General features: G+C 43.2%; 1 protein-coding gene across 1 annotated transcript in view; it reads left to right on the top strand.

Annotated features, from left to right (window-relative positions):
* NSG2 (neuronal vesicle trafficking associated 2) overlaps positions 1-25,556 on the top strand; it is an 89,715-nt gene extending 64,159 nt beyond the window's left edge. Inside the window, exons 4-5 of the mRNA XM_056574857.1 lie at positions 16,381-16,491; positions 23,217-25,556. Of these exons, the coding sequence (XP_056430832.1) occupies positions 16,381-16,491; positions 23,217-23,408 (303 nt within the window). The 3' untranslated portion in view covers positions 23,409-25,556. The remainder of the gene's footprint in view (positions 1-16,380; positions 16,492-23,216) is intronic.
* The last annotated feature ends 299 nt before the right edge of the window (positions 25,557-25,855 follow it).

The raw sequence follows: 25,855 nt of genomic DNA on the forward strand, positions 1-25,855 counted from the left end.
AGTATTAAAACTACATGTATGTATTCACATTAGGAAAACTTCCCAGTATATACTCTGAACGTATAGCCTTGATATATCCAACTGTGCGTCATAAACTATTAACCTAAAAAGTACAGGGTTTAAAGGGATACTCCGGCGCTTAGACATCTTATCCCCTATCCAAAGAATAGGCCATAAGATGCCTGATCGCGGCAAGGTGGGTAGGCGTGATGACCCTGAATCACATACAGCATGCAGCCTATCAGGCCAGGCACCCCTGTGATGTCACAGCCCTATATAATCGGCAGCCATATTGTGACCAGTCACATCAGTGTTTTATTTCAGAGAGAGCGTTTCATTGCAGGGAGAGATAGAGCATTGTGTACTTTGCACAGAAAAACTGCTTTACAGCAGCGATTCATACCAGCCCAAATCACTGCATAAAAGCACTGACAGAGAGAGAGAGAGAAAGTACACTTTTAAGTGTAATACACAGTGGCATTAGGTTTCTATTGTATCATTAGGTTTGTATTGTAGACACAGATCTACCCCTTTACACTGCTTGTCTAATTTACACTCTTGCTCAAGATTTACAAAAGTTGTGCACTCCTTAGATACATTTTGTGCAAATAATGAAACTCCCCCCCCCTCTCTCTACTGTGCACTCCTTCTCTCCGCACACTTCACAGAGCTGTGGAATTTTTCCGCGGTACACTGCTTACATAGCTAGAAGTGGTGGAGCAGCAGTGTGTGCCAAACAACACTTTGCACAATAGTAATATCATAAATCTTTATAAAGTACACAGAGGGGGAGATTCTAAAAGAATTTTGCACCCAAAAAAATAATAATAATTTTGGCACCAAAAAGTATTGACCACAAACTGTTCATGTCAGTTTTGTAAAAGTGAGCGTTTTGTCAGTTTTGTCAAAGAGACCTTTGAAAATGTGAGCAGAAAAAAAAAAATGGTGTGAATATTGAGAATCTCCCCCAGAATGTCTGGGTTTAAAAAATATGTAATTTTGCTGAACAATCTGTCCCCTTACCTCTATATTAGTGTTTACCAACCAGAATGCTTCCAAGTGTTGCAAAACTTGGCATGCTGGGAGTTGCAGTTTTGCAAAAGCTGGAGGCACCCTGGTAGCAGAAATTAGTATGCAACATGGGTATTCAGCAGTGCTGAATGTGTGATTATGTGTAAGCATGACCATGCACACACTCAACTCTGCTAAATACACATGATCACACACTCAGCTCTGTTACATACACATAATCACACACTCAGCTCTGCTACACACACACTCACACACTCAGCTCTGCTACATTAACATACTCAAACACTCAGCTCTGCTACATATACACATTCACACACAACTCTGCTACATACACACACATTCACACACTCAGCTCTCCTACATACACACACATTCACACACTCAGCTCTGCTACATTCACACACTCACACACACACTCAGCTCTGCTACATACACACATTCACACACTCAGCTCTGCTACATACACACATTCACACACTCAGCTCTGCTACATACACACTCACACACTCATGTGGTGTACGTTTTTTTTTCATGAAATTTTTTTTTTGGGCCTAATTACTGTGAAAGGCCAGCCAAAGCTACACCCCTGTTTTTGTTGCCTTATACAGTTTAAACTGTAGGTACACCTACGTGGTGTGTGTTTTTTTTCCTGAAAAACTAATTTGGGCCTAGTTACTGTGAAAGGTCAGCCAAAGCTACACCCTTGTTTCTGAAGCCTTATACAGTTTTAAGCTGAGAGTATTGTCCAGCAATCATAAGTGTAAAATGTAGGTACACCTGCCAGTTAGGGTGAGCAAGAAAAGCCATAGTCACCTGATTACAGTGCCTAATACAGGTTGCATAGCGGAGCTTATTGTCCTCTCATAAGTGTAACCTGTGGGTACATAGGTGGTGTACATTTTTTTTTCCTGAAAAACTAATTTTGGCCTAGTTACTGTGAAAGGCCAGCCAAAGCTACACCCTTGTTTTTGTAGCCATATACAGTTTTAAGCTGAGCGTATGGTCCAGCTCTCATAAGTGTAAACTGTAGGTACACCTACGTGGTGTATGTTTTTTTTTTTCCTGAAAAACTAATTTGGGCCTAGTTACTGTGAAAGTCCAGCCAAAGCTACACCCTTGTTTCTGTAGCCTTATACAGTTTTAAGCTGAGCGTATTGTCCAGCTCTCATAAGTGTAAACTGTAGGTACCTCTACTTGGTGTACGTTTTTTTTTCCTGAAAAATAAATTTTGGCCTAATTACTGTGAAAGGCCAGCCAAAGCTACACCCTTGTTTGCCTTATACAGTTTAAACTGTAGGTACACCTACGTGGTGTACGTTTTTCTCCTGAAAAACTGATTTGGGCCTAGTTACTGTGAAAGGCTAGTTCCCCAGACCTGAATCCGACTGAGCATATCTGGGACATCATGTTTTGCTCCATCCACCAATGCCATGTTGCAACACAGACTATCCAGGAGTTGGTGGATGCTTTAGTCCAGGTCTGGAAGGACATCCCTCAGGAGACCATCCGCCACCTCATCAGGAGCATTCCCAGGCATTGTAGGGAGGTCATACGAGCACGTGGAGGCCACACACATTACTGAGCCTCATTTTGACTTGTTTTATGGACATTACATCAAAGTTGGATCAGCCTGTAGTGTGGTTTTCTACTTTGATTTTGAGTGTGACTCCATATCCAGACCTCCATGGGTTGATAAATTTGATTTCCATTGACCATTTTTGTGTGATTTTGTTGTCAGCCCATTCAACTATGTAAAGGCTAAAGTATTTCATATGATTAGTTCATTCATTCAGATCTAGGATGTGTTATCTTAGAGTTCCATAAATTTTTTTGAGCAGTGTATATTTCCTTGTTAACTCCTTGGTGACGTAGGGCATACCTATATGCCCTCAGCCAGCTCCCTGTCTATACCACGGGGCCATACTGTTTAACGCCACGTCTAAAGTGAAAGTAAAGCAGTGCCGGTGAAATCGCGGCATCCCGGACAGCTTTACAGGACAGCTGGAGGGTCCCTACTTGCCTCCTCGCTGTACGATCGCCAAATGACTGCTCAGTGCCTGAGATCCAGGCATGAGCAGTCAAGTGGCAGAATCATTGATCAATGGTTTCCTATGAGAAACCATTGAAAAATATTTAACTCCCTATGGGAGCTATAACATTGCATTGCAAAAAAAAAGTGAATAAAGATCATTTTACCCCTTCCCTAATTAAAGTTTGAATCACCCCCCTTTTCCCAATTAAAAAATAAATTGTGTAAATAAATATAAAAATAAACATATGTGGTATTGCCATGTGTGCAAATGTCCGAATTGTAAAAATATATTGTTAATTAAACTGCATGGTAAATGGCGTACGTGCAAAAACGCGCAAAAAAAATTCCAAAGTGCAAAATAGCGTATTTTTGGTCACTTTTTCTATCATAAAAAAATTTATAAAAAGTGATCAAAAAGTCCGATCAATACATAAATGGTACTGCTAAAAACTTCAGATCACGGGGCAAAAAAATGAGCCCTCATACTGCCCCGTACGCAGAAAAGTAAAAAAGTTATAGGGGTCAGAAAATGACAATTTTAAACGCTAAAATTTTCCTGCATGTAGTTATGATTTTTTCCAGAAGTATGACAAAATCAAACCTATATACCGTATATACTCGAGTATAAGCCGAGTTTTTCAGCACGATTTTTCGTGCTGAAAACACCCCCCTCGGCTTATACTCGAGTGAACTCCCCCACTCGCAGTGGTCTTCAACCTGCGGACCTCCAGAGGTTTCAAAACTACAACTCCCAGCAAGCCCGGGCAGCCATCGGCTGTCCGGGCTTGCTGGGAGTTGTAGTTTTGAAACCTCCGGAGGTCCGCAGGTTGAAGACCACTGCGGCCTTCGACATCATCCAGCCCCCTCTCACCCCCTTTACTTCTGTACAGTACTCACCTCCGCTCGGCGCTGGTCCGGTCCTGCAGGGCTGTCCGGTGAGGAGGTGGTCCGGTGGGATAGTGGTTCCGGGCTGCTATCTTCACCGGGGAGGCCTCTTCTAAGCGCTTCGGGCCCGGCCTCAGAATAGTCACGTTGCCGTGACAACGACGCAGAGGTGCGTTCATTGTCAACGTACTTCTGCGTCATTGTCAAGGCAACGCCTCTATTCCGGGCCGGAAGCGCGGAGAAGAGGCGCCCCTGGTGAAGATAGCAGCCCGGACCACCTCCTCACCGGACGACCTACTCACCGGACAGTCCTGCAGGACCGGACCAGCGCCGAGCGGAGGTGAGTACTCAGAACTAAAGGGGGTGAGAGGGGGGCTGGATGAAGTTGAAGGCCGCAGTGGTCTTCAACCTGCGGACCTCCGGAGGTTTCAAAACTACAACTCCCAGCAAGCTCGGACAGCCGATGGCTGCCCGGGCTTGCTGGGAGTTGTAGTTTTGAAACCTCTGGAGGTCCGCAGGTTGAAGACCACTGAGGGCGAATGATGAGAAGAGGATGATGAAGGGGGGGGGTGTGGGGATGATGAAGGGGGGTGGGGATGATGAAGGGGGGGGGTGTGGGATGATTACAAGGGGATGATGAAGGGGGGATGTGTGGGATGATAAGGGGATGATAAGGGGATGATGAAGGGGGGATGTGCGGGATGATAAGGGGATGATGAAGGGGGGATGTGCGGGATGATAAGGGGATGATGAAGGGGGGATGTGTGGGATGATGATAAGGGGATGATGAAGGGGGGATGTGTGGGATGATGATAAGGGGATGATGAAGGGGGGATGTGCGGGATGATAAGGGGATGATGAAGGGGGGATGTGCGGGATGATAAGGGAATGATGAAGGGGGGATGTGCGGGATGATAAGGGGATGATGAAGGGGGGATGTGTGGGATGATGACAAGGGGATGATGAAGGGGGGATGTGTGGGATGATGACAAGGGGATGATGAAGGGGGGATGTGTGGGATGATGACAAGGGGATGATGATGAGGATGTTAATGACGGGTCTGGATGATGACAGGGGGGGATGAGGTATTTCCCACCCTAGGCTTATACTCGAGTCAATAACTTTTCCTGGGATTTTGGGTTGAAATTAGGGGTCTCGGCTTATACTCGGGTCGGCTTATACTCGAGTATATACGGTAAGTAGGATACCATTTTAACCGTATGGACCTACAAAATAAAGATAAGGTGTTATTTTTACTGAAAAATGTACTTTGTAGAAATGGAAGCTCCCAAAAGATACAAAACGGCAGGTTTTCTTCAATTTTGTCGCACAATGATTTTACTTTCCGTTTCGCGGTAGATTTTTGGGTAAAATGGTACAATGGTCTTTTCTGGTCTTTTCTGGACCATTGTAACTTGAAACCAGACTCAACATACAATGCTATGGACAGTCCAGCTCTGTGAAACGTGTCTATAGCTGGAAGAACCGACCAATCGGAATGGGCATTCACTGGTAAAACCCCTGTATTACTGAAGTGCATGCACTGACTTGCTGTCTGGTAGCGCCCCCTACAGTACAGGAATGTACTACAAGTTCTGTACTACTCTTTACCTGTACCAGTTAAAGCTGTCTATAATAGCTGAACTATGATAAGCAAATATGGCATTCAGGAGTATTAAAAAGCTAAGTGAGAAATTGTCATCTAACTTTTCTGGGCTCCTGAATGGCATATTTGCTTATCATAGTTGAGCTATTATAGACAGCTTTGACTATATGTTATAAGCAAATCTGTCTATAATAGCTAAGCTATTATAAGCAGATATGCCATTCACGAACCCAGAAAAGCTAGGTGACAAAGTTTCACCTAGCTTTTTCATATTCCTGAGTGGCATATCGTCTTATAATAGCTCAGCTCCTATAAGCAGACCTGCCATTAAGGAGCATGGAAAAGCTAGGTGAGACATTGTCACCTAGCTTTTCTGTGCACCTGAATGGCAAGTCAGTTCATATCTGGTGGACTAGTGATACCTTTGGGGGAACTCCTGGGGCAGAGAGTAATGTGTGCTGGCGGCGGGACCTCATGCAGGTGGCAGCTACAGCACACACAGTAATTTTTTTAACTTGGCGGGGGCTGGCCGAACGGTGGGAGGAGTCTCATACTTTACCCTGATGTCATGTGGGGCATGCAGGTCAGCAGGTTACACAGCCACATCACCAGGGCTGCCATCAGAAATTTTGGGGCCCCTTACACACTGTGGCACACGCTAGATTTTATCTTAGTATCGGGCTTAGAAACATAAAATAATATTGCCACTCCATATTATTTCTGCAATGACTAAATAATACCACCATACTGTAAGGAAATAAAAGCCACTATACACAGACCAGTTTCACTAATAGCACCACAATACAAGGGACATATAAATCTGCCACACCATGACCACTACCTTTACCACTGACTAACACTGCTATATTGTTATTGAATAAAAACCAGAACAGTATACAAAAGATCAATAACCCTACACAGGAATAGATTTGAGCTGTACACAGGGGCTGCAGACCATATAGGTTATTATAGTTATATACTCACAGGGGCGTCTACTCTGTTCGGAGTCGTTCACTTTTCTCTTTCTTCTCCATCTGTCCTGGGTCATCATGAAGATTTCTCCTGATCACAACTCGTCTTCACCGAATCTGCCGGACAAACATTTTAGGCTCCTCGCCACAGCAAAGTCCTCACCTCTATACAAACCCCCTATATGTATTACACTGCCCATATAGTAGTCCCTTCTGTGCCCCTGTATAGTATTAGGCCCCAACATTGTCCTCATACATTATAATGCCCCCTCTCATTGCCCCCATATAATATAATGCCCCTGTACATTGCCCTCATATATAGTCATGACCTCTCACATTGCCCCCATATATAGTAACGTCCCCGTACACATCCCCCATACATAATGCCCCCTCACATTGACCCCATATATATTAATGCCTCCTTACATTACCCCCATATATTATAATGTCCCCTCATATGGTCCCCATATATAGTAATGCCCCCTCACATTGCCCCCATATAGAGTAATGACCCCCATATAGAGTAATGCCCTCTCACATTGACCCATATATAGTAATGCCCTCTCACATTGCCCCCATATATAATAATGCCCCCTCACATTGCCCCACGTATAGTAATGCCCTCTCACATTGCGCCATATATAATATGCCCCCTCACATTGCCCCATATATAGTAATGCCCACTCACATTGCCCCCATATATAATAATGCCCCCTCACATAGCCCCATATATAGTAATGCCCTCTCACATTGCCCCATATATAATAATGCCCCCTCACATTGACCCATATATGGTAATGCCCACTCATACGCCCCCCACACATAATAATGCCCCCCACATATAATAATGCCCTCTCACATGCCCCCACACATAATAATGCCCCCCTCACATGTCCCCCACATATAATAATGCCCCCTCACATGTCCCTCATATATAATAATGCCCCCTCACATGGAGCCCACATATAATAATGCCCCCTCACATTTCCCTCACATATATTAATGCCCCTTCACATGGCCCCCACATATATTAATGCCCCCTCACATGGCCCCCACATATAATAATGCCCCCTCACATGGCCCCCACACATATTAATGCCCCCTCACATGCTCCCCACACACATTAATGCCCCCCTCACATGGCCCCTCACATATTAATGCCCCCTCACATCACCCCTTCACATATTAATGCCCCCTCACATGGCCTCCTCACATATTAATGCCCCCTCACATATTAATGCCCCCTCACATGGACCCCACACGTTAATGCCCCCTCACATGGCCCCCACACATATTAATGCCCCCTCACATGGCCCCCACACATATAAATGCCCCCTCACATGGCCCTCACACATATTAATGCCCCCTCACATGGTCCCCTCACATATTAATGCCCCCTCACATGGCCCCCTCACATATTAATGCCCCCTCACATATTAATGCCCACTAACATATTAATGCATTATTAATGCATTATTATGTATGGGAGGCATGTGAGGGGGCATTGCTTATTGGGGGCAAAGTGAGGGGGGCATTACTTATTATTACTTTGCCCCCATATAAGTAATGCCCCCTCACTTTGTGCGCATATAAGTAATGCCCCCGTCACTTTGCCCCCATATAAGTAATGCCCCCGTCACTTTGCCCCCATATAAGTAATGCCCCCTCACATAATAATGTCCCCAGAAAAAAACAATAACACCACTCACCTTTGCCTCGTTCCCCTGCAGCTCTTGTTCTCTCCTCTTCTCTCCTGTGCTGACAGCCTCCGCAGAGCCGCTACCGCATAGGAAGCCCGGGCTGGAGTGACAGGATGGAGCCGCCGGCTCCTTCCTGTTACGTCAGCTGCCGCACCAAGCGCACGCTCAGCGCTGTGTGCGTCTTAAAGGCGCACTCAGTGTTAAAATCTGCGGTCACTCGGAGATTCGGGACAGGTGTCCCGAATCCGCTGGCATCCCGGATTCCTTCACCTGCTGGCCCAGTCGCAGGGGGAACGATGGGGCCCGCAGGTGAAGGGTTTGGTTATGCGCATGCAGGGACCGTGCCAGCACCGGTCCCAGCATGTTGCAGCCCTAGGTCTGTGCGGCCGTTTGTGCGGGCCGCCGGGCCTATTTTAACGCTGGGGCCTGGAGCTGCAGCTCCATCCGCCCCTACGTTAATCCGGCCCTGCCCAAGGGGTTAAACTAATTTGGGCCTAGTTGCTGTGAAAGGCCAGCCAAAGCTACACACTTGCTTTTGTAGCCTTATACAGTTTGTAGTGGAGCATATTGTCCAGCTCTCATAAGTGTAAACTGTATGTACACCTACGTGGTGTCCTTTATATATTTTCCTGTTAAACTATTTTGGACCTAGTTACTGTGAAAGGCCAGCCAAAGCTACACACTTGTTTCATCAGGCAGAGGTCACAGCAGACTAGGGGTGAGTGGCAGCAGGAGTCGCAGCAAGAGGTCTGCACTCCTGGTATCAGCTAGCAGTCGTGTCTCGTCTAGCAACCCATCTGCCATCATCGACTGGTAAACTCGGTCATCCACTTCATCACAAGTAACATATGACACCCTCAGTCAACAGTCGGTGGGTTTCTCAGACACAACCCTCAGTTGGCATGGCTCGGAAGCAGTCTCTGTCGTCTCATTGCCTCTGTCCTATGCTGTTCCCTCCCTCACAGAAGTATCGTATGCTCTGGGTTCAGCTCCACTATTTAGTGAGGATGATCTACTAGAGGACAGTCAGCAGCTACTGCCCAGCGGAGAAGTGGAGGCAGTACAAGCCTGCACAATTTTGTGGAACAGAAGGTGGACGAGTCCTTGAGCCTGTCGGTGTGCACAGCAGCGCTGACGTGTGGAGCTGTAACTACGGTCAGGAATAGTGTTGCTCGCGAATATTGGCTATGCGAATTTTATTCGCGAATATCGCATATTCGCGAATATTCGCGAATATAGCACTATATATTCGTAATTACGAATATTTTTTATTTTATTTTATTTTTTTCACAGTACACATCACAGTGATCATCCCTCTCTGCTTCCAGCTTGTGTGGTGTAAAGAAGGCTCTAATACTACTGTGTGAGACTGGTGCGCGAATTTTCGCATATGCGAAAATATGCATATGCTAATTTTCGCATATGCGAATTTTCACTTATGTTAATTTTTGTATATGCTAATTTTCGCATATATTAGTTTTCGCATACGCAAATTTTCACGTATGCGAAAATAAAATGCGAATATTTCGAATATGCCGCTCAACACTAGTCAGGAACAATACATGTCCTTCACAGCACACTGGGTGATTGTGGTTCCTGCTCAGCCACAACAGCAACTTGGACAGGTCACGCCGCTTCCATCTCCATGCTCTCAGGCCGTTGGTCCTGTAACAGTGTGCGATTCTGCCTCCTCATCCTCCACCGTGTCCTCAGCTTCCACTGCATGGACAAGTCTCAGTGCCCCTCCAGCATACCATGTATGCAGGGCACGGCGGTGTCACACTGTTTTTCACATGGTTTACCTTGGCAAACAGAGTCACACAGGGGAGGAACTGCTAAAATTCATTAATCAAGAAATCGAATCATGGCTTACTCCATGAAAACTGGAAATGGGAACCATGGTGACAGACAACAGGAAGAACATCTTGTCTGCGCTGCAACAAGGAAGCCTGAGCCATGCTCCCTGCATAGCACACGTGTTCAATCTGGATGTCAAGTGGTTTCTGAAGTGTTTCCCCCATCTGCAAGACAGCCTTACAATGGGAAGGAAACTGTACATGCACTTCAGCCACTCGTACACCGCAAAGCACACCCTCCTTGAGCTGCAGCATCAGATCCCCCAAAATAGTCTGATTTGCAACGTTTCCACATGTTGGAATTCCACCCTCAATATGTTGGACCGACTATACGAACAGAGAAAAGCCATCACCAATTTCTTGATGATCCAAGCGGATCTGAGGACTCCCCTGTGTAACTTCAATGTCAACCACTGGCAGCTCATACGTGACACCTGCCGTTTGCTCAGGCCCTTTGAGGAAGCCACATTATCAGTCAGTCGCCAGGATTATGTGATGAACAACTTCATTCCACTGCTTCATTTCTTACAACACGTGTTGGAAACGATGGCTGGTCAGCGCACTGGAGACGTGGCACCTACATCTCACACCCACATGAGCCCTGTGGGGGCTGAACTGGAGAAGTAGGAGGAGGGGGAGGGGCACAGTGGAGCACAGTTTAGGTTTCACGAAATGGGCAGTTTGTATAGTCATCTGACAGAAGAGGAGGAGCAGGAGCTGCCAGAGGAGCTAGAGGGTTATGAGAAAGAAGAGACACACCCAGACACACCGTGGCAGTATACAGTGGAGATGGTGGCAGGGAGTCCCTTTGAGTCAGATTTCGTTACTCAGTGTTTCATGCACATTGAACTCAAGGCGGATAAGTTCCCTACGGAACGAGCAAAGGCGGCCTTCATCCTCAGTCTTTTAACTGGAAGGGCTATGGCCTGGGCAACTCCGCTTTGGGATCACAGTGATGCCCTCACAACCAATCTCCTGTCGACCAATCTCCTCTTCCCATAGACATGAATGGAGGGGGTGTGGTGAAACGTCACGAGGGGGGGCGTGATCATGACGTCAAGACTGCTGCAGGAACCCGGCATTTGTTTAGGACGTCGGGTGCTGCAGGAGATTGTGGGGGGGGGGGGGGGGGGGGGCAGCAGCAGGACTCCTGCGGTTGGATATTTTATCCCCTATCCTTTGGATAGGGAATAGGACGTCTTGCAGCGGAGTACCCCTTTAAACTGTGTGTCGGCACGGCAAAAAATCCTATTTATGCAAGCTAAAGCATGGTAAATGCAACGAACAATGGGAAAATTTAGACTGTTTTGCTCATTGATAAATGACCCCATAGTGTGGGTGAATTTTTTCGTTCCAAATTTAAAATGAAAAGTATTCTTATATTTGGGAAAAACTTGTATTATACATGAGACAACAATTCTAGTGCATCTTTTCTGCATTAGGATGTTATCACTTCCGAAAACACAAATACATCAATAATAATGCCAAACCATCAATAGGGTATGTCCCTACAGTATGTCGAAGACATAACTCACACTATGCTGAATTAACCACTTAGGCCTATTTCATCCATAATCACTCTGGGGGAGATTTATCAAAACCTGCCCAAAGAAAAGTTGCTGAGTAGCCCATAGCAACCAATCAGATCGCTTCTATTATTTTTGAAAATGCCTCTGAAAAATGTAAGAAGCTATCTGATTGGTTGCTATGTGTAACTCAGCTTCTAGACAGGTTTTGATAAATTTCCCCCTCTGTGTATTAGGGCCCTTACTTCATCCCAATGTGTGTTTCACCTAGATGGCTGAACATTACTGTTTAGGAACACACCTTACTGACAAGTCAATACTAATGCCTAATTTTCAGTTTATTCAGATGTTTTCAAAGGGATGTTCTAAGAATAGCTGCAAGCATTTTTTTAAACAGATAGAGTGGGGCAAATAAGTATTTAGTCAGCCACCAATTGTGCAAGTTCTCCCACTTAAAAAGATGAGAGAGCCCTGTAATTTTCATCATAGGTATACCTCAACTATGAGAGACATAATGAGAGAAAAAAAATCCATAAAATCATATTGTCAGATTTTTAAAGAATTTATTTGCAAATCATGGCGGAAAATAAGTATTTGGTCACCTATAAACAAGTAAGATTTCTGGATCTCACAGACCTGTAACCTCTTCTTTAAGAGCCTAGTCTTTCCTCCACTCGTTACCTGTATTAATGGCACCTGTTTGAACTTGTTATCATTATAAAAGTCACCTGTTCACAACCTCAAACAGTCACACTCCAAAACTCCACTATGGCCTAGACCAAAGAGCTGTTGAAGGACACCAGAAACAAAATTGTAGTTTTGTACCAGGCTGGGAAGACTGAATCTGCAATAGGCAAGTAGCTTGGTATGAAGACATCAACTGTGGGAGCAATTATTAGAAAATGGAAAACAAACAAGACCACTGATAATCTCCCTTGATCTGGGTTTCCACGCAAGATCTCACCCCGTGGTGTCAAAATGATCACAAGAACAGTGAGCAAAAATCCCAGAACCACACGGGGTGGGGGGGGGGTAACCTATTGACTGACCAGCAGAGAGCTGGGACCAGAGTAATAAACGCTATCATCAGTAACACACTACGCCGCCAGGGACTCAAGTCATGCCAGGCCAGACATGTCCCCCTGCTTAAGCCAGTACATGTTTGGGCCAGTCTGAAGTTTGCTAGAAAGCATTTGGATGATCCAGAAGAGTACTGGGAGAATGTCATATGGTCATATGAAACCAAAGTAGAATGAATGCTGAGTTGCATCTAAAGAACACCATACCTACAATGAAGCATGGGGGTGGAAACATCATGCTTTGAGGCTGTTTTTAGGCTAACGGACCAGGACGACTGATCTGTGTAAAGGAAAGAATGAATGGGAACATGCATCATGAGATTTTGAGTGAAAACCTCCTTCTGTCAGCAAGGACATTGAATATGAAACGTGGTTGGGTCTTTCAGCATGACAAGGATCCCAAACATACCACCTGGGAGATGAAGGAATGGCTTCGTAAGAAGCATTTCCATGTCCTAAAGTGGCCTAGCCAGTCTCCAGATCTCAACCCCATGAAAAACCTTTGGAGGGAGTTGAAAGTCAGTGTTGCCTATGACAGCCCCAAAACATCACTACTCTAGAGGAGATCTGCATGGAGGAATGGGACAAAATACTTACAGAAAATGTTTGACCTCTGTCATTGCCAACAAAGGGCATATATAAGGGCCCCCTGACGAAGCCCATACGCGAAACGTGCGTTGGGGTGTTGGTGCTTGGTGCTCCTGGCCTTTGGGTATATGACAGGTAGTCTTTTTTAGGTATTTCCTATTTATGTCTGTTGTATTGCATTGCTGCTTCCTATGTTACTTCAATGTATGTTAGATATTATATCTATTGTTACGATATTATAAACATGCAGCTACGCCAGCCTTATATTATGTATACTCTTGACTGAATACCTACATTACCCATACCAGGTCCACTGGCACCTGTTGTCTCCTGTGTAAGGTCATCCTCTGCCTTTTTCTAATTTTTTAAAACTGTTTTTTATTGTCTAATAAAGATTGTTATACTTTTTGAAATAATATTAGTATTGTGGGTCTCTTTGTTTTTGGCTATATAGAACTACAACTCCCAGCATGCATGGGTGGTCTAGGCATGATGAGAGTTGTAGTTTGGCAATGTGGTAGCCCTTGGGGGGTGTATGGTAGTAGTGGTATGGTATAGGTATAGAAGGGGTTAATGTTAACCCTAGAGTTCGTGACGCCAGGCTGAGGGCTGGTATGCTGAATCAATGTTCCGGCCTATCTTCGCCCTTCCCAGTAACGATAGGTGCATAAAATAACTGAAGGTCCACAAAGAGATTGAACTTGAATAACTTTTTACTGAAGTGCTTGCAATATCCACGGCACAGTAACAGTCTCATACAAACAGTCCTTAGGTTGCTTAGTGACTGGCAGTTGTAGTGGACCTTGAGCTAGATATACAGTCTCTGAATTTAGGGAGAGATTTGCAGATCTGTCCAGATTTAGGGAAATTATTAGGTCCGGTGATGCTGCAGAGTGTCTGGGAATTGATACACTCTATAATTAGATTGTTCAGCCGTCGCTGCAAGGCTCAGGCCTAACTCACTGCGTTAGTTGCTGCGCAGGTCTTGCTTGCTTGCTTGCCCATGAACAAGAAAGCTGTTGCTAGCTTAGCAACCCAGGAACAAGAGAGCGAGAAGATGGCCGCCGCTCCCTTATATTCGCAGGGGGCAGGGCGAATCTGATTGGTCCACACATCTGCTATTCACCATTACATGGTGTAATGGGATTGCTTACGTCACAGGGCCTCCAAAGGTCCTTAAGCTTAATACCATAGAGTTCACCTAGTCACATGACCCGCAGGTCCTGCAACGCTATGGAAACAAGTAATTAACCATTCATTTACATATGTTATTCTATTTACATTAACCTTTGAATAACTTAGTGATTTATACACTAGAATAGAGGCGACTAGGGGTAGACTGGATGACAGGGATCCCTACACCCTAGGGACTCTGGCTATGGGGACCCATACATAAATAGGTACTGTGTATGATGCGGTACCGGGACACCACAGCAACATCTGGAGGGCTACTGTTTGGGCACCACTGTAACAGTGGTCACCAAACTGTGACCCTCCAGATGTTGCAAAACTACAACTCCCAGCATGCCCAGACAGCCTTTGGCTGTCTGGGCATGCTGGGAGTTGCAATCCGGCCTTCCTAGTGGTTGCCACAGTAAAGATCACATTACTTTCACTTTCATTTCTCCTCCCCACCGTTGATTCCCTACCTGAGCCGTGATCTCCGCTGGATGTCTGCGATGATCGCCGGGCCCTACGCATCTTCTCCTCAGGTACAGGCCTCCATCTTCTCCCCCCCCGTTCTGCCCGACATCCAGGGGTGGGCAGAACGGGGAGTTTCCATGGCAACCCCCTGTCCTGCGCTGCCATTGGTCAGAACTCAGTTCTGATTAATGGCAGGGGATAGGAGGAGATCGCAGCACTGTGACCTAACTCCTATCCCTTAGGATGATCGGGGCTGTCACTGACAACTCCGATCATCCCTATTTTCCGGGTGATTGGGTCACCAGAAACCCGATCAGCCCGGAATTGGAGAAAATCGCATTTGTCTGAATTGACATGCAATTTTCTCCAATCGCCGACATGGGGGGTCTCAGGACCCCCCTCGGCAATGTGCCGGGATGCCTGCTGAATGATTTCAGCAGGCATCCTGATCCGGTCCCCAACCGGCTAGCGGCGGGGACCGGAATTCCCATGGGCATATCCATACGCCCTCAGTCCTTAAGGACTTTAAAACGGGGGCGTATGGATACGCCCGCCGTCCTTAACAGGTTAAGGGGCAGCTGCTGCACTGATGCTCCTGGGCTCTGCCCATCCATGATGATGCTGCAGTAACTGCCCCAATCAGCTAGATACTGCTGCACAGTCATAATGGGGGATATTTATCAAAACCTGTCTAGAGAAAAAGTTGCTGAGTTTCCCATAGCAACCAACCAGGTTGCTTCTTTCCTTTTTGAAAAGGTCTGTGAAAAATGAAAGAAGCGATCTGAAACCTAAATAGCCCATCAGGCCACCATAATGTAACTGGACATCATGGATTGTCTACTAGGCAATTTCTCTGGACATCCTACAACATATCATAACATTATTACTGGCGACCTATTTCAAGAAATGCATTATATTGTGTAGAATTCAGCCATTTGGGTGCTTGCCAGGTTATGTGTGATCTCTTGGAAAGGGGATTCAAAGAGTATCTTCTATGGCTGAGCAGATGTGCTGAAAGTACAAACCCCTTGGAAAGCTTTTTTTATTTCTTTGAAAACCTTGAGATGCACTGTGTAATTTAATTCATGATGTATTATCAAAAGGCCATGCAAAGAAAGATGCGATGTCAGGTTCCAGGAAGATGAGAAAGAGCTCTCAGGTCCTAATGATGCCTACTTGTCTTCATTCCTAGGCATTGCAAAAGGGAAGCTGTCAATTTCCTCCTATTGACTGTAATCCTTTCAGTACTGTAGTGTCCTTTTGTACCCCAGAGGTAAAACATGCACTTGAAAACAACATCTTTTCTTTTCCTTTCTTTTTTTTTTTTAATGAATACATCAATGAGACCCCAATAATTACATTTAGATAGTGACAGCGCAGATGGCTTTATTGCAGTGATAAGGTTTTTACTCGGTTGAAAGTGAACAATTTTATTTATGAAGCAAATTCTTTTTCCTCCAGGTCACCATCCTTATAAGCCTGGCACTGGCTTTTCTCGCTTGCATAGTGTTCCTCGTGGTCTACAAAGCCTTCACATATGATCACAGCTGCCCAGATGGATTCGTATACAAGGTATGCGTAAAAATAGTAAAAATGACAATGCCACATTGTGCTGATCTTTTTTTGAATTCATCTCATATAAATTGATATAATATATATGTATGGTGTGAGATTAGCTGCTTCTTACAACAACATAATTTGGCGACACTGTCAGGAGATGCCTATGCAGTGTTTGTCTATGTGTGGATATCCAGTGATTGTTATATAAATAAAGCTCTTTTGAGTGTTCTATTAGGGTACATTCACACTACATATTTTTTAAATGGAATTCCGCTGCAGAAAATCCGGTGCAGCAGCCTCCTATAGGATTTTACTGCACCATTGACAGACTTTCAGCAGCGGAAGTTCCAGACTCTCAGAATCCACTCGGAAATGCATTGCCATCTATGTAGATGGCACATTTCTAAGCAGTCCTAGCCTGCTGCCCAAGGTGACACTGAAGACATCGGTAGACATGAAAAGTTCTATAAAATTTCAATAAGAACAGTCAGTCTGAGTTTAAAGGGGTATTCCGGGCAAAAACATTTTATCCCCTATCCAAAGGATAGGGGATAAGATGTCTGATCGCGGAGGGCCCACCGCTGGGACCCCCCGCAATCTCCCTGCAGCACCCGCATTCTATGCAGGAGCTGTGTCTCCAGTTTTGGAAGCCTCCGGGTTTCCGGGACTGGGGACATGCCATCATGCCACACCCCCTCCATTTATGTCTATGGGAGGGGGCATGATGGCCGCCATGCCCCCTCCCATAGACCTGAATGGAGGGTGCATGGCATGATGTCACGCCCCCAGTCCCGGAAACCCGGAAGTTTCCAAAACTGGAGATGCAGCTCCTGCATCCTTTGGATAGGGGATAAAATGTTTTTGCCCCGAATACCCCTTTAATATTTATTTAAGTAAATATCCATAGGATAGACTGACTGCCATGGAATTGATGGTTAATAATCTTCATTCACTTCCTAATTCTTGTCTGAGCTTTTCCTGTTTTCCTCTTTAGTAGTGTAAGGGTATGTTCACACAGCGGTGTTCATGTGGAATTCTGCAGGAATATTACGCACGGACATTCCCCTGCAGTCCCATTGATTCTGATGAGATTCTGCTACACTGTTAACAGGGCGGAATTTCCACCGCAGATATTTCTGCCATGGAAATATCTGCGGTGGAAATTCCGCCATGTTAACATTGTAGCAGAATCTCATCAGAATCAATGGGACTGCAGGGGAATGTCCGTACGTAATGAGTGAGTGAACTTGAGTTCTGCTGTTTGGGGCTTAGGATCCAATTCTAAGGCCATGTTCACATGGCATAAAATGTGCAGAATGTCCACACGGAAAATATGTGCAAATATTCTGCACATTGGAATAATCCGGCGTGCGCAAGGACCGCTCGGAAATGCACCGTTTCATAGACGGTAATGCATCTCCAAGCAAAGTCCACAAAAAGAATAGACAAGTTTATTCTTTTTCTGGCATCCAAAAAAAGAATAAACTTGTCTATTCTTTTTGTGGACTTCGCTTGGAGATGCATTACCGTCTATGAAACGGTGCATTTCCGAGCGGTCCTTGCGCACGCCGTAATTATTCCAATGTGCAGAATATTTGCACATATTTTCCATGTGGACATTCTGCACATTTTATGCCATGTGAACATGGCCTTAGAATTGGTCCTAAGCACCAAACAGCAGAACTCAAGTTCACTCAGTACACTACTATGATATTAAATAGACTCCATTAGGCTGAAGTATTCAAGCATAGCTTGTTGGCCACTTCCAGCAGACTACTGTATAAAGCTATGTTCACATATAGTTTTTGGACTTTTTTTTAATGTTTCCATAAACATTTATAAAATTGCTAACAGTTAATGTGTAGTTAAATTTTATGTGCATAATTTTAATAGCTGTAAAATTAAGACCATAGGGCTTGTTTTCTTGGTCTCATTGTGGTCTTTAAAAAATAGTTTAAAAAAAGGGAAAAAAAAGGCTGGTTTTGCTGGAACCCCTCCCTAGGGGAGTTAAATTGAGAAAATGAGCAAAGAACCAAAAACAAATAAATAAATAACCAAATCAGTTTAAATGCAAGGAAATAGGACATAACATGTGTTAAGTCACACATGTTAAGTCCTATTTTCTTGCATTTAAACTGTTTTTTTTTTTTTTTTTTTTGTTCTTTTTATTGGTAGTAAAATTAGTAGTTTTTTGAGCTTTAAAATGTTGGGAACAAAGCCTTAATGTCTCAATGTCCCAGGAACATAGGATAGGTGGCAAATGTAGAGTTTGAGGATTTGATTCAGCATTTTCATGTAAAAACATTTTATATACTGCTAGGAATGATAGAATAAACCTATGAGTCTTGTTTCCCTGACACAAGTGTATATACAGAGAGAGCTGTAAAACACTGTGTGGGTGGGAGAAAGATGAACTCACAGGAAGGCCATATTTACAGCTCCTGCACTGAGAATGAATACACCACATTTTCACAAGCGTTGGATTATTTTTTTGTCATATAGAACTGTCACAAATTTTGATCCAGGTTCACTGTGGATCTCACACCTATACACATAACGTGGTGAAATCTATCACAAATCCGCAACGTAATGAGCGGCTGGGGGTGCAAATATGCAAGTAAAATTTTCAGAAGTTCTGATCCAGGTGAATTGAAAGTGAAAACCATGATATGCAACGGTTTTCAGTCTGGACAAAAAACAAATACGGGGCAAAAATGAGCCAACCAGAGTCACTATTTGACTCCTGTCGGCCCATTCAAAAGAATGAGATAAGGTCCGGCTGGGGTACAGGAGTGCCCGGTTTTATATCTCCCAGCCGGTGACCGTAACAAAAAAACGTGGTGTGAATGCACCCTGGTCAGAATCCTGACAGTAATCCAATAGAAATGTTTTGAAAGGACCTGAAGAGAGCACTTTATGAGAGGAACCACCAAAATTACAGAGATTAACTGAGACAGTAGAAAAAAGGATGAGACGGCACTACTGAAAGTCCTTTCATGCAAAATAAATTGGGAGCATCCCGTGCAGGGAGAGATGACATCCGGGGGACAGGGGTGCAAGATGTTTTAAGAAAGGAAGACATCTGTGTAGAAATCCAGTAGAGAAACTTCACATCTGTTAAAAAACTGTACTTTATTCCATCATCTTCAATAAAAAGAAAGCTGGCCTGGTGGGATCCATTCCTGATCCCACCAGGCCGGCTTTCTTTTTATTGAAGATGATGAAATAAAGTACAGTTTTTTAACAGGTGAGTGCAGATGTGAAGTTTCTCTACTGGATTTCATAACAGAGATTAAGCTGCTTTGGGTTAATTCCTCCAAGCCGATATGCAGAACTAATCAATTATTACAGTGTACATTTAGATGCACAAGGGGGGGCATATTAGATACTTAAAGCAAAGGTTTACATACTTTTACCACTCATTACTAAATCAATAACTAAATGACCTAGTCAAATATTTTGACTCCTCTGTTTGAGTTTTATTCAAATTATTCAGAAATATAGAAAATTCTGAAGGGTTCACAAAAAAAAAAAAAAAGTTTATAGTTTAAAGTTTTTTTTACAGCCATCTATAGGAAAAAATCACTCAGACCTGTAAGCCCCTGTAATATATAAGGAATTATTGTAAAATGTAAAACATATTTAGATTTTGAAAATGTCAATCCTAATGTGTAAAATAACCACTTATTGTACAATGACATATATATCCATAATGGGAGCATTAAGATTGTATAGAACAGGCTCTGGATCTATGGCTGCTCCATACCCACCAGCTGCCAGCTGCTACCAGCCACCTATAGCTGCAGTTAGTGATTGGTATTGGAGATAGGTCAGCATCTGCTGGTCATTTAACCAGTTAGATGCTGCTGTCAGAGGTGACCACAACATCTAAGTGATTAAAAGCCGCATCCGATCAACCCCCCTGCAACAAAATCACTTGAAAACAATGAGTTGTCATGGCAGCCAGGAGCATTCTTTAAAAGGAGAAACGCATTTTGAAAGCATTCAAGTCAAGTGTAGTCAATAGTCTTAGGCAGACTGGAAAAAGAAAAAATACATTTTTCAAAATCCATTTAAAAAAAATTATAATTAGTATGAGTGCAGAAATATTCAAACTATTAATCTATATTATTATAAATCCTGCACAGTGAATGCTGTAAATAAAAAAAATAAATGCCAGAACTGAAATTTTTGATCACTTTGCTTACAAGTATATATGGGATAGAAAGTTATCCAAAAGTCCCATATACCCCAAAATGTTATCAATAAAATCTACAGCTCCGTTGACAGGAAAATAAAAAATATATAAAAATAGAAAGAATAACAGTGGTAATATGGCAAGGCAAAGCAGTGAAACATAACACAAACTGTATAAAATATAGGTATCCCTGTAATCAAACTGGCCTACAAAAGAAAGATATCTTGTGTGTGTGTATATATATATATATATATATATATATATATATATATATATATATATATATATCTTGTCAGTTTTAACATGCAAAACTAAAAAATATTTTTATTAAGTTTTATCCCACAAATATTTATTTTGACTTTGCAATGGCATCTTTCATTTTACCACAAAATGTAATGCAAAGTACAATGGGTCCCCAGAAACTTCTTTGATGACAAAATAAGAGTTATAGTGAGGAAGACAAAATAAAAATGCAAAAACAAAAAGTATGTACGTCCGTAAAGGGCTAATGTTAAAGGGGTACTCTGCTGCTCAGCGTTTGGAACAAGCTGTTCCAAACGCTGAAGCCGGCGCCGGGAGCTTGTGACGTCATAACCCAGCCCCTTCATGACGTCACGCTCCACCCCCTCAATGCAAGTCTATGGGAGGGGGCAGGGTGTGATGTAATGAAGGGGTGAGGCTATGACATCATGAGCTCCCTTTGTTCCAAACGCTGAGCAGCGGAGTACTCCTTTAAACATTTTTTAGGGACAATTGATCGATGGCTTATACTCAGCATAGACCATTAATAGCTCATTGGTGGGATGCCGATACCTGGCACCCCCATGATCAGCTGTTCTGAAGGGCTGTGAATGGGGCCAAAAGCAGATGACTCCATTCACTGTGTAGTGACTGTGCTTGGTTACTGCAGCTCAGTTGCTATTGAAGTTAATGGGAGCTAAGCTGCAGTAACCAAGCACAGTTACTATACAGTGTACAGAGCATAGGCTTCTGGCTTTATAAACTGTTACATCCACTGTTTTTATCCAGGAGCCATGGCTCACCCAAATAGCTGTTGAGCTGGGGTACCGGATGCTGCCAACTTCACAATCTACTATTGATGGCTTATACTGTGGATAGGCCATCAATCAGTTGTTCCTAAAAACAACTTTAAAGAGAACCTGTCATCAGATGTAACCACATATAACATGTGGCAATGCCTTATATATGGTAAAATCATCTTCCTCACCATCACCGGGAAACATTCCTGCCCACAGGAATGGTAGGGATATATAGTGTAAAAGTGCCCCCTGCAGGCCCCTGGGCGGGGAGCTATACTCACCTAGTCCCGTCTGCTGCGACTGTAATAATGCTCCCTCAGCATGATTGACAGCTTGCATCACCACTCTACTCCCTAAGCAGATGGAGCAGAGCAGTGATGTGGGCCATGCCCGGGCTGTCAATCATGCTGTGGGGGCATGATTACAGCACAGCAGATGGGACTAGGCAAGTATACCTCCCCGCCCAGGGGACTAGTTATGGTGCCAACGGAGGAGAAATCATATTCTCACAATCCTTGCAGGCAGGAACATCTCCCAAGCATGGGGAGGAATAAGATATTGGCACATGTTATATATGGTAAAATCCAATGACAGGTTCTCTTTAAATGGTACTCCGCTTCACAATAACATATCCTCTGTCCAAAGGATAGGGGATTGGTGTCCGATTGCAGGGAGTCCGACCTTTGGGATCTCCTAAAAGAGGCCTGGCTCTTGCCTCTTTTCACCAGTGCACTGCAGCCCCCACCTACAGAGATGTACTGGTGCTGAACAGAATTGATGGCCCATAATATTCAGTGGCTGAGAACCAGAGCCCTAAGAACCGAGTGATTAAATACTGAAATGTTACAATTCTACAGACATTCCTGTATAACCTACACATTAAAGGGGTACTCTGGTGAAAACCTTTTTTCTTTTAAATCAACTGGCGACAGAAAGTTAAACATATTTGTAAACTACTTCTATTAAAAAATCTTAATCCTTCCAGTACTTATTAGCTGCTGAATGCTACAGAAGAAATTCCTTTCTTTTTGGAACACTGATGACATCACGAACACAGTGCTCTCTGCTGACATCTCAGTCCATTTTAGCAACCATGCATAGCAAATATATGCTAAGGGCAGCATGGTGGCTCAGTGGTTAGCACTGCTGCCTTGCAGAGCTGGGGACTTGGGTTCAAATCCCACTAAGGACAACAATAAATAAAGCATTATTATTATTATAATAACGTCAGCAGAGAGAACTGTGCTCGTGATGTCATCAGAGAGCATTCCGAAAAGAAAAGAATTTCCTCTGTAGTATTCAGCAGCTAATAAGTACAGGAAGGATTAAGATTTTTTAATAGAAGTAATTTACAAATATGTTTAACTTTCTGCCACCAGTTAATTTAAAAGAAAAAAGGTTTTCACCAGAGTACCCCTTTAACCCACTGGCATAGAAATTACTATTTAAGCCAGCTATTCATGGTACTATAAATATATATTTCTCCTGTTTATTTGCAGCATAAGAGATGCATACCCTCCTCACTGGATGCATACTACTCTGCACAGGATTCCAACTCACGAGGAAGATTTTACACTGTCATCAGCCACTACAGCATGGCTAAGCAGACCAGCTCGAGATCTGTCTCTCCATGGCTTTCTTCGGGATCCATTAATCACGATACCAAGGCTAGTAAAACTGAAGGACACTAGAAGATCAAGTAGACAAGGGACATCAGCGTTCCCAGAGCCCTGGGCGATGGCTTAGAAGAGGTGCCGCATTAAAGATGCAAAGCTAAAAACTTGCAGGAGTCTTTAATGAACAACAAGATGTTTCTTTTTTGTGCATTGTTATTGTTAATTTGTAACCAAGTCACAACTTTGTACAAAGGCATGTTCAATGTTTCTTGTCAATCTGCAATGTAAAAATAGGGGGAAAAAGTGCAAAGAGAGTTTTTGTTTTCCAAACATTGCCAAATCAATAATCCGTTGATAGAAAATGCAGACATATGCAACTGAATGGCTTGCTTATTGCTCATTTATAATAGTCCTTGTTTTGTGTGAGCTGGCACAGTGTTACTGTGTATGGGGAAAGCTAGACCCATTATAGTTCGGACAGGAGTAAAATGAGTTACCGTCACCAGTGGTGTCGAAATACAATGTGTCTGAGACAGTAATAGATAAAAAAAAGCTGCTATGTAATGGAAGGAACCAGATACAGGCTATTAGAAATATACAGAAGCACTAATTGAGTACATTGTTATAGGATGACATCTACTGTTGATTCCCGCTACCACTTTGGTATTGGGTAATTTAAAAAATAAAAAAAATAAATATAATACATAAATATAATATGCACAGCTGAAGGCAAACCTAAATGGACATATCTATCAATTGATTCAATTATCAATAGGATAATTATTCACTTTAATGGGCCTTTTTAACAGTACACTTGTTGCCAAAGGAATACCGTATGTCACGCTTTATTGGAAAAGCATTTCCTAGAGTAATATATGTGGGGTTCCTCTAGCGTTTAGCGAAGCTATATATATAAAAAAGGATAATGATGCATATAAATCAGTGAATGGGAAAATATATTATAGAGCTAACTGAGTAATCAGAACACAAGGTGGGAGATTTGCCAACACTAAGGCTGCATTCAGACAAGTGTATTGTGTTCGTGTTTAAGGGATGAACCAGCACCATAGGGCTGGATACAATACGCCCACCTGGAAGGAAGTGCAGAAATGCAAGCAGAAAGTAGTGCAAAAGCTAATAATAACCAATTGGGTTGCTGAATTCCTTTGGCAGAGAACCTTTAAGGCAGTGTTACCCAACCAGGGTTCCAACAGCTGGTGGCACCCAGGTTGAGAAACATTGCTCTAGGGAATAAGAGCCAGGATCTACTCAGATATTTTGAGCCACTGCTTTCTCTGTTTTTGCACCAGATTTGCAGAATTTCCTCCTATGAGAATTTCTGATTCTGTTTTACGACACATTGCTGAGTATGAGGATATTATAATGATATAGCTTGAAGTTGTCCTTACGTTATTCCGCTCTTACATCATAGTACAATGTACATAAACCATGGTGTAGGCCTGGCTCGGTGGGGAAGCTTTCCCATGTCATTCCCTACAAGCATTTTTGCGTAGAATAGAAATGACAGTGATTTTTGCAGGGGGTCTATCCAGGCAACGCTATTGTTTTTGTTCTTGCTAAACCTGCTTAAGCTTACGGTATTCTATTAAAAGTCACTTTAATGGTTACAACTGACTGTGACGTAGACCAGAGTTAACATCAACCTGCCTTGATAGACTTTGTACATTGCGTTTTCATAAGCCATAATTGTATTTTTGTAAATGGATTGCAGCCTCACCCCCACACTCAGATTTAACACAGTCAAACATGTTATCACCAATAGGTTAGCACTACATGCATTCCATTTCTAGAAATTTACTACATTGCATACATTGTTGTTTGTTAACCTGGATTCCTGCTCTTTTTAAGGGTCTAGTTCAGAGATATTTCATATATCTCTCGGATTCAAATCATTTCTTTTGTAGCGTGAACTGTGTAGAGCTTTTCAGAACTGTGATATGCTGCCATATGTACCCCATAAACCTGAGCTGAAGGTGTAGTATGTGCTGTACCCATACTATAGTGCCAAATTCTCTAAAGGTATTCTCAACACTACTTTTTCTCACCTGTATATCCATGATCACTATGTATTATATCATCTGCCCTCTCGATAGTTTCTAATTTTGTGGTGTGTTTCTTGTTAGTAGCTAGCAGAGACTGGAGTATTTTGATGTAATCCTTGCACTCTTTTCTGACAGGAAAATAAAGCTGGATGTGTCTGAATTGTGACTAACGTTTCATACTTTATAAATAACAGTAAATTTAAAATAATGCCAAGAATCCACCTAAAGGTAACCGAATAGAGATTAATTCCATTCTTACATATATTTTGACATTGGCTTTTCCATCTTGATAGTTAGCAATATTATCATTTACTGTTAGTTAGGGCTGCAAAAATGTATCGAAATTATTGACTAAAATCAATGGTGTGGCCTTAGTCGTTAGGGGGTGGGCATAGTAACATAGTATTTCTAAAAATGTTTACTATTTTCCCTGCCTCAATCTGCCCCATTTTGCCCTCT

Source organism: Hyla sarda, chromosome 4 (genome assembly GCF_029499605.1).
Source record: "Hyla sarda isolate aHylSar1 chromosome 4, aHylSar1.hap1, whole genome shotgun sequence".
Lineage (NCBI taxonomy): Eukaryota > Metazoa > Chordata > Amphibia > Anura > Hylidae > Hyla > Hyla sarda.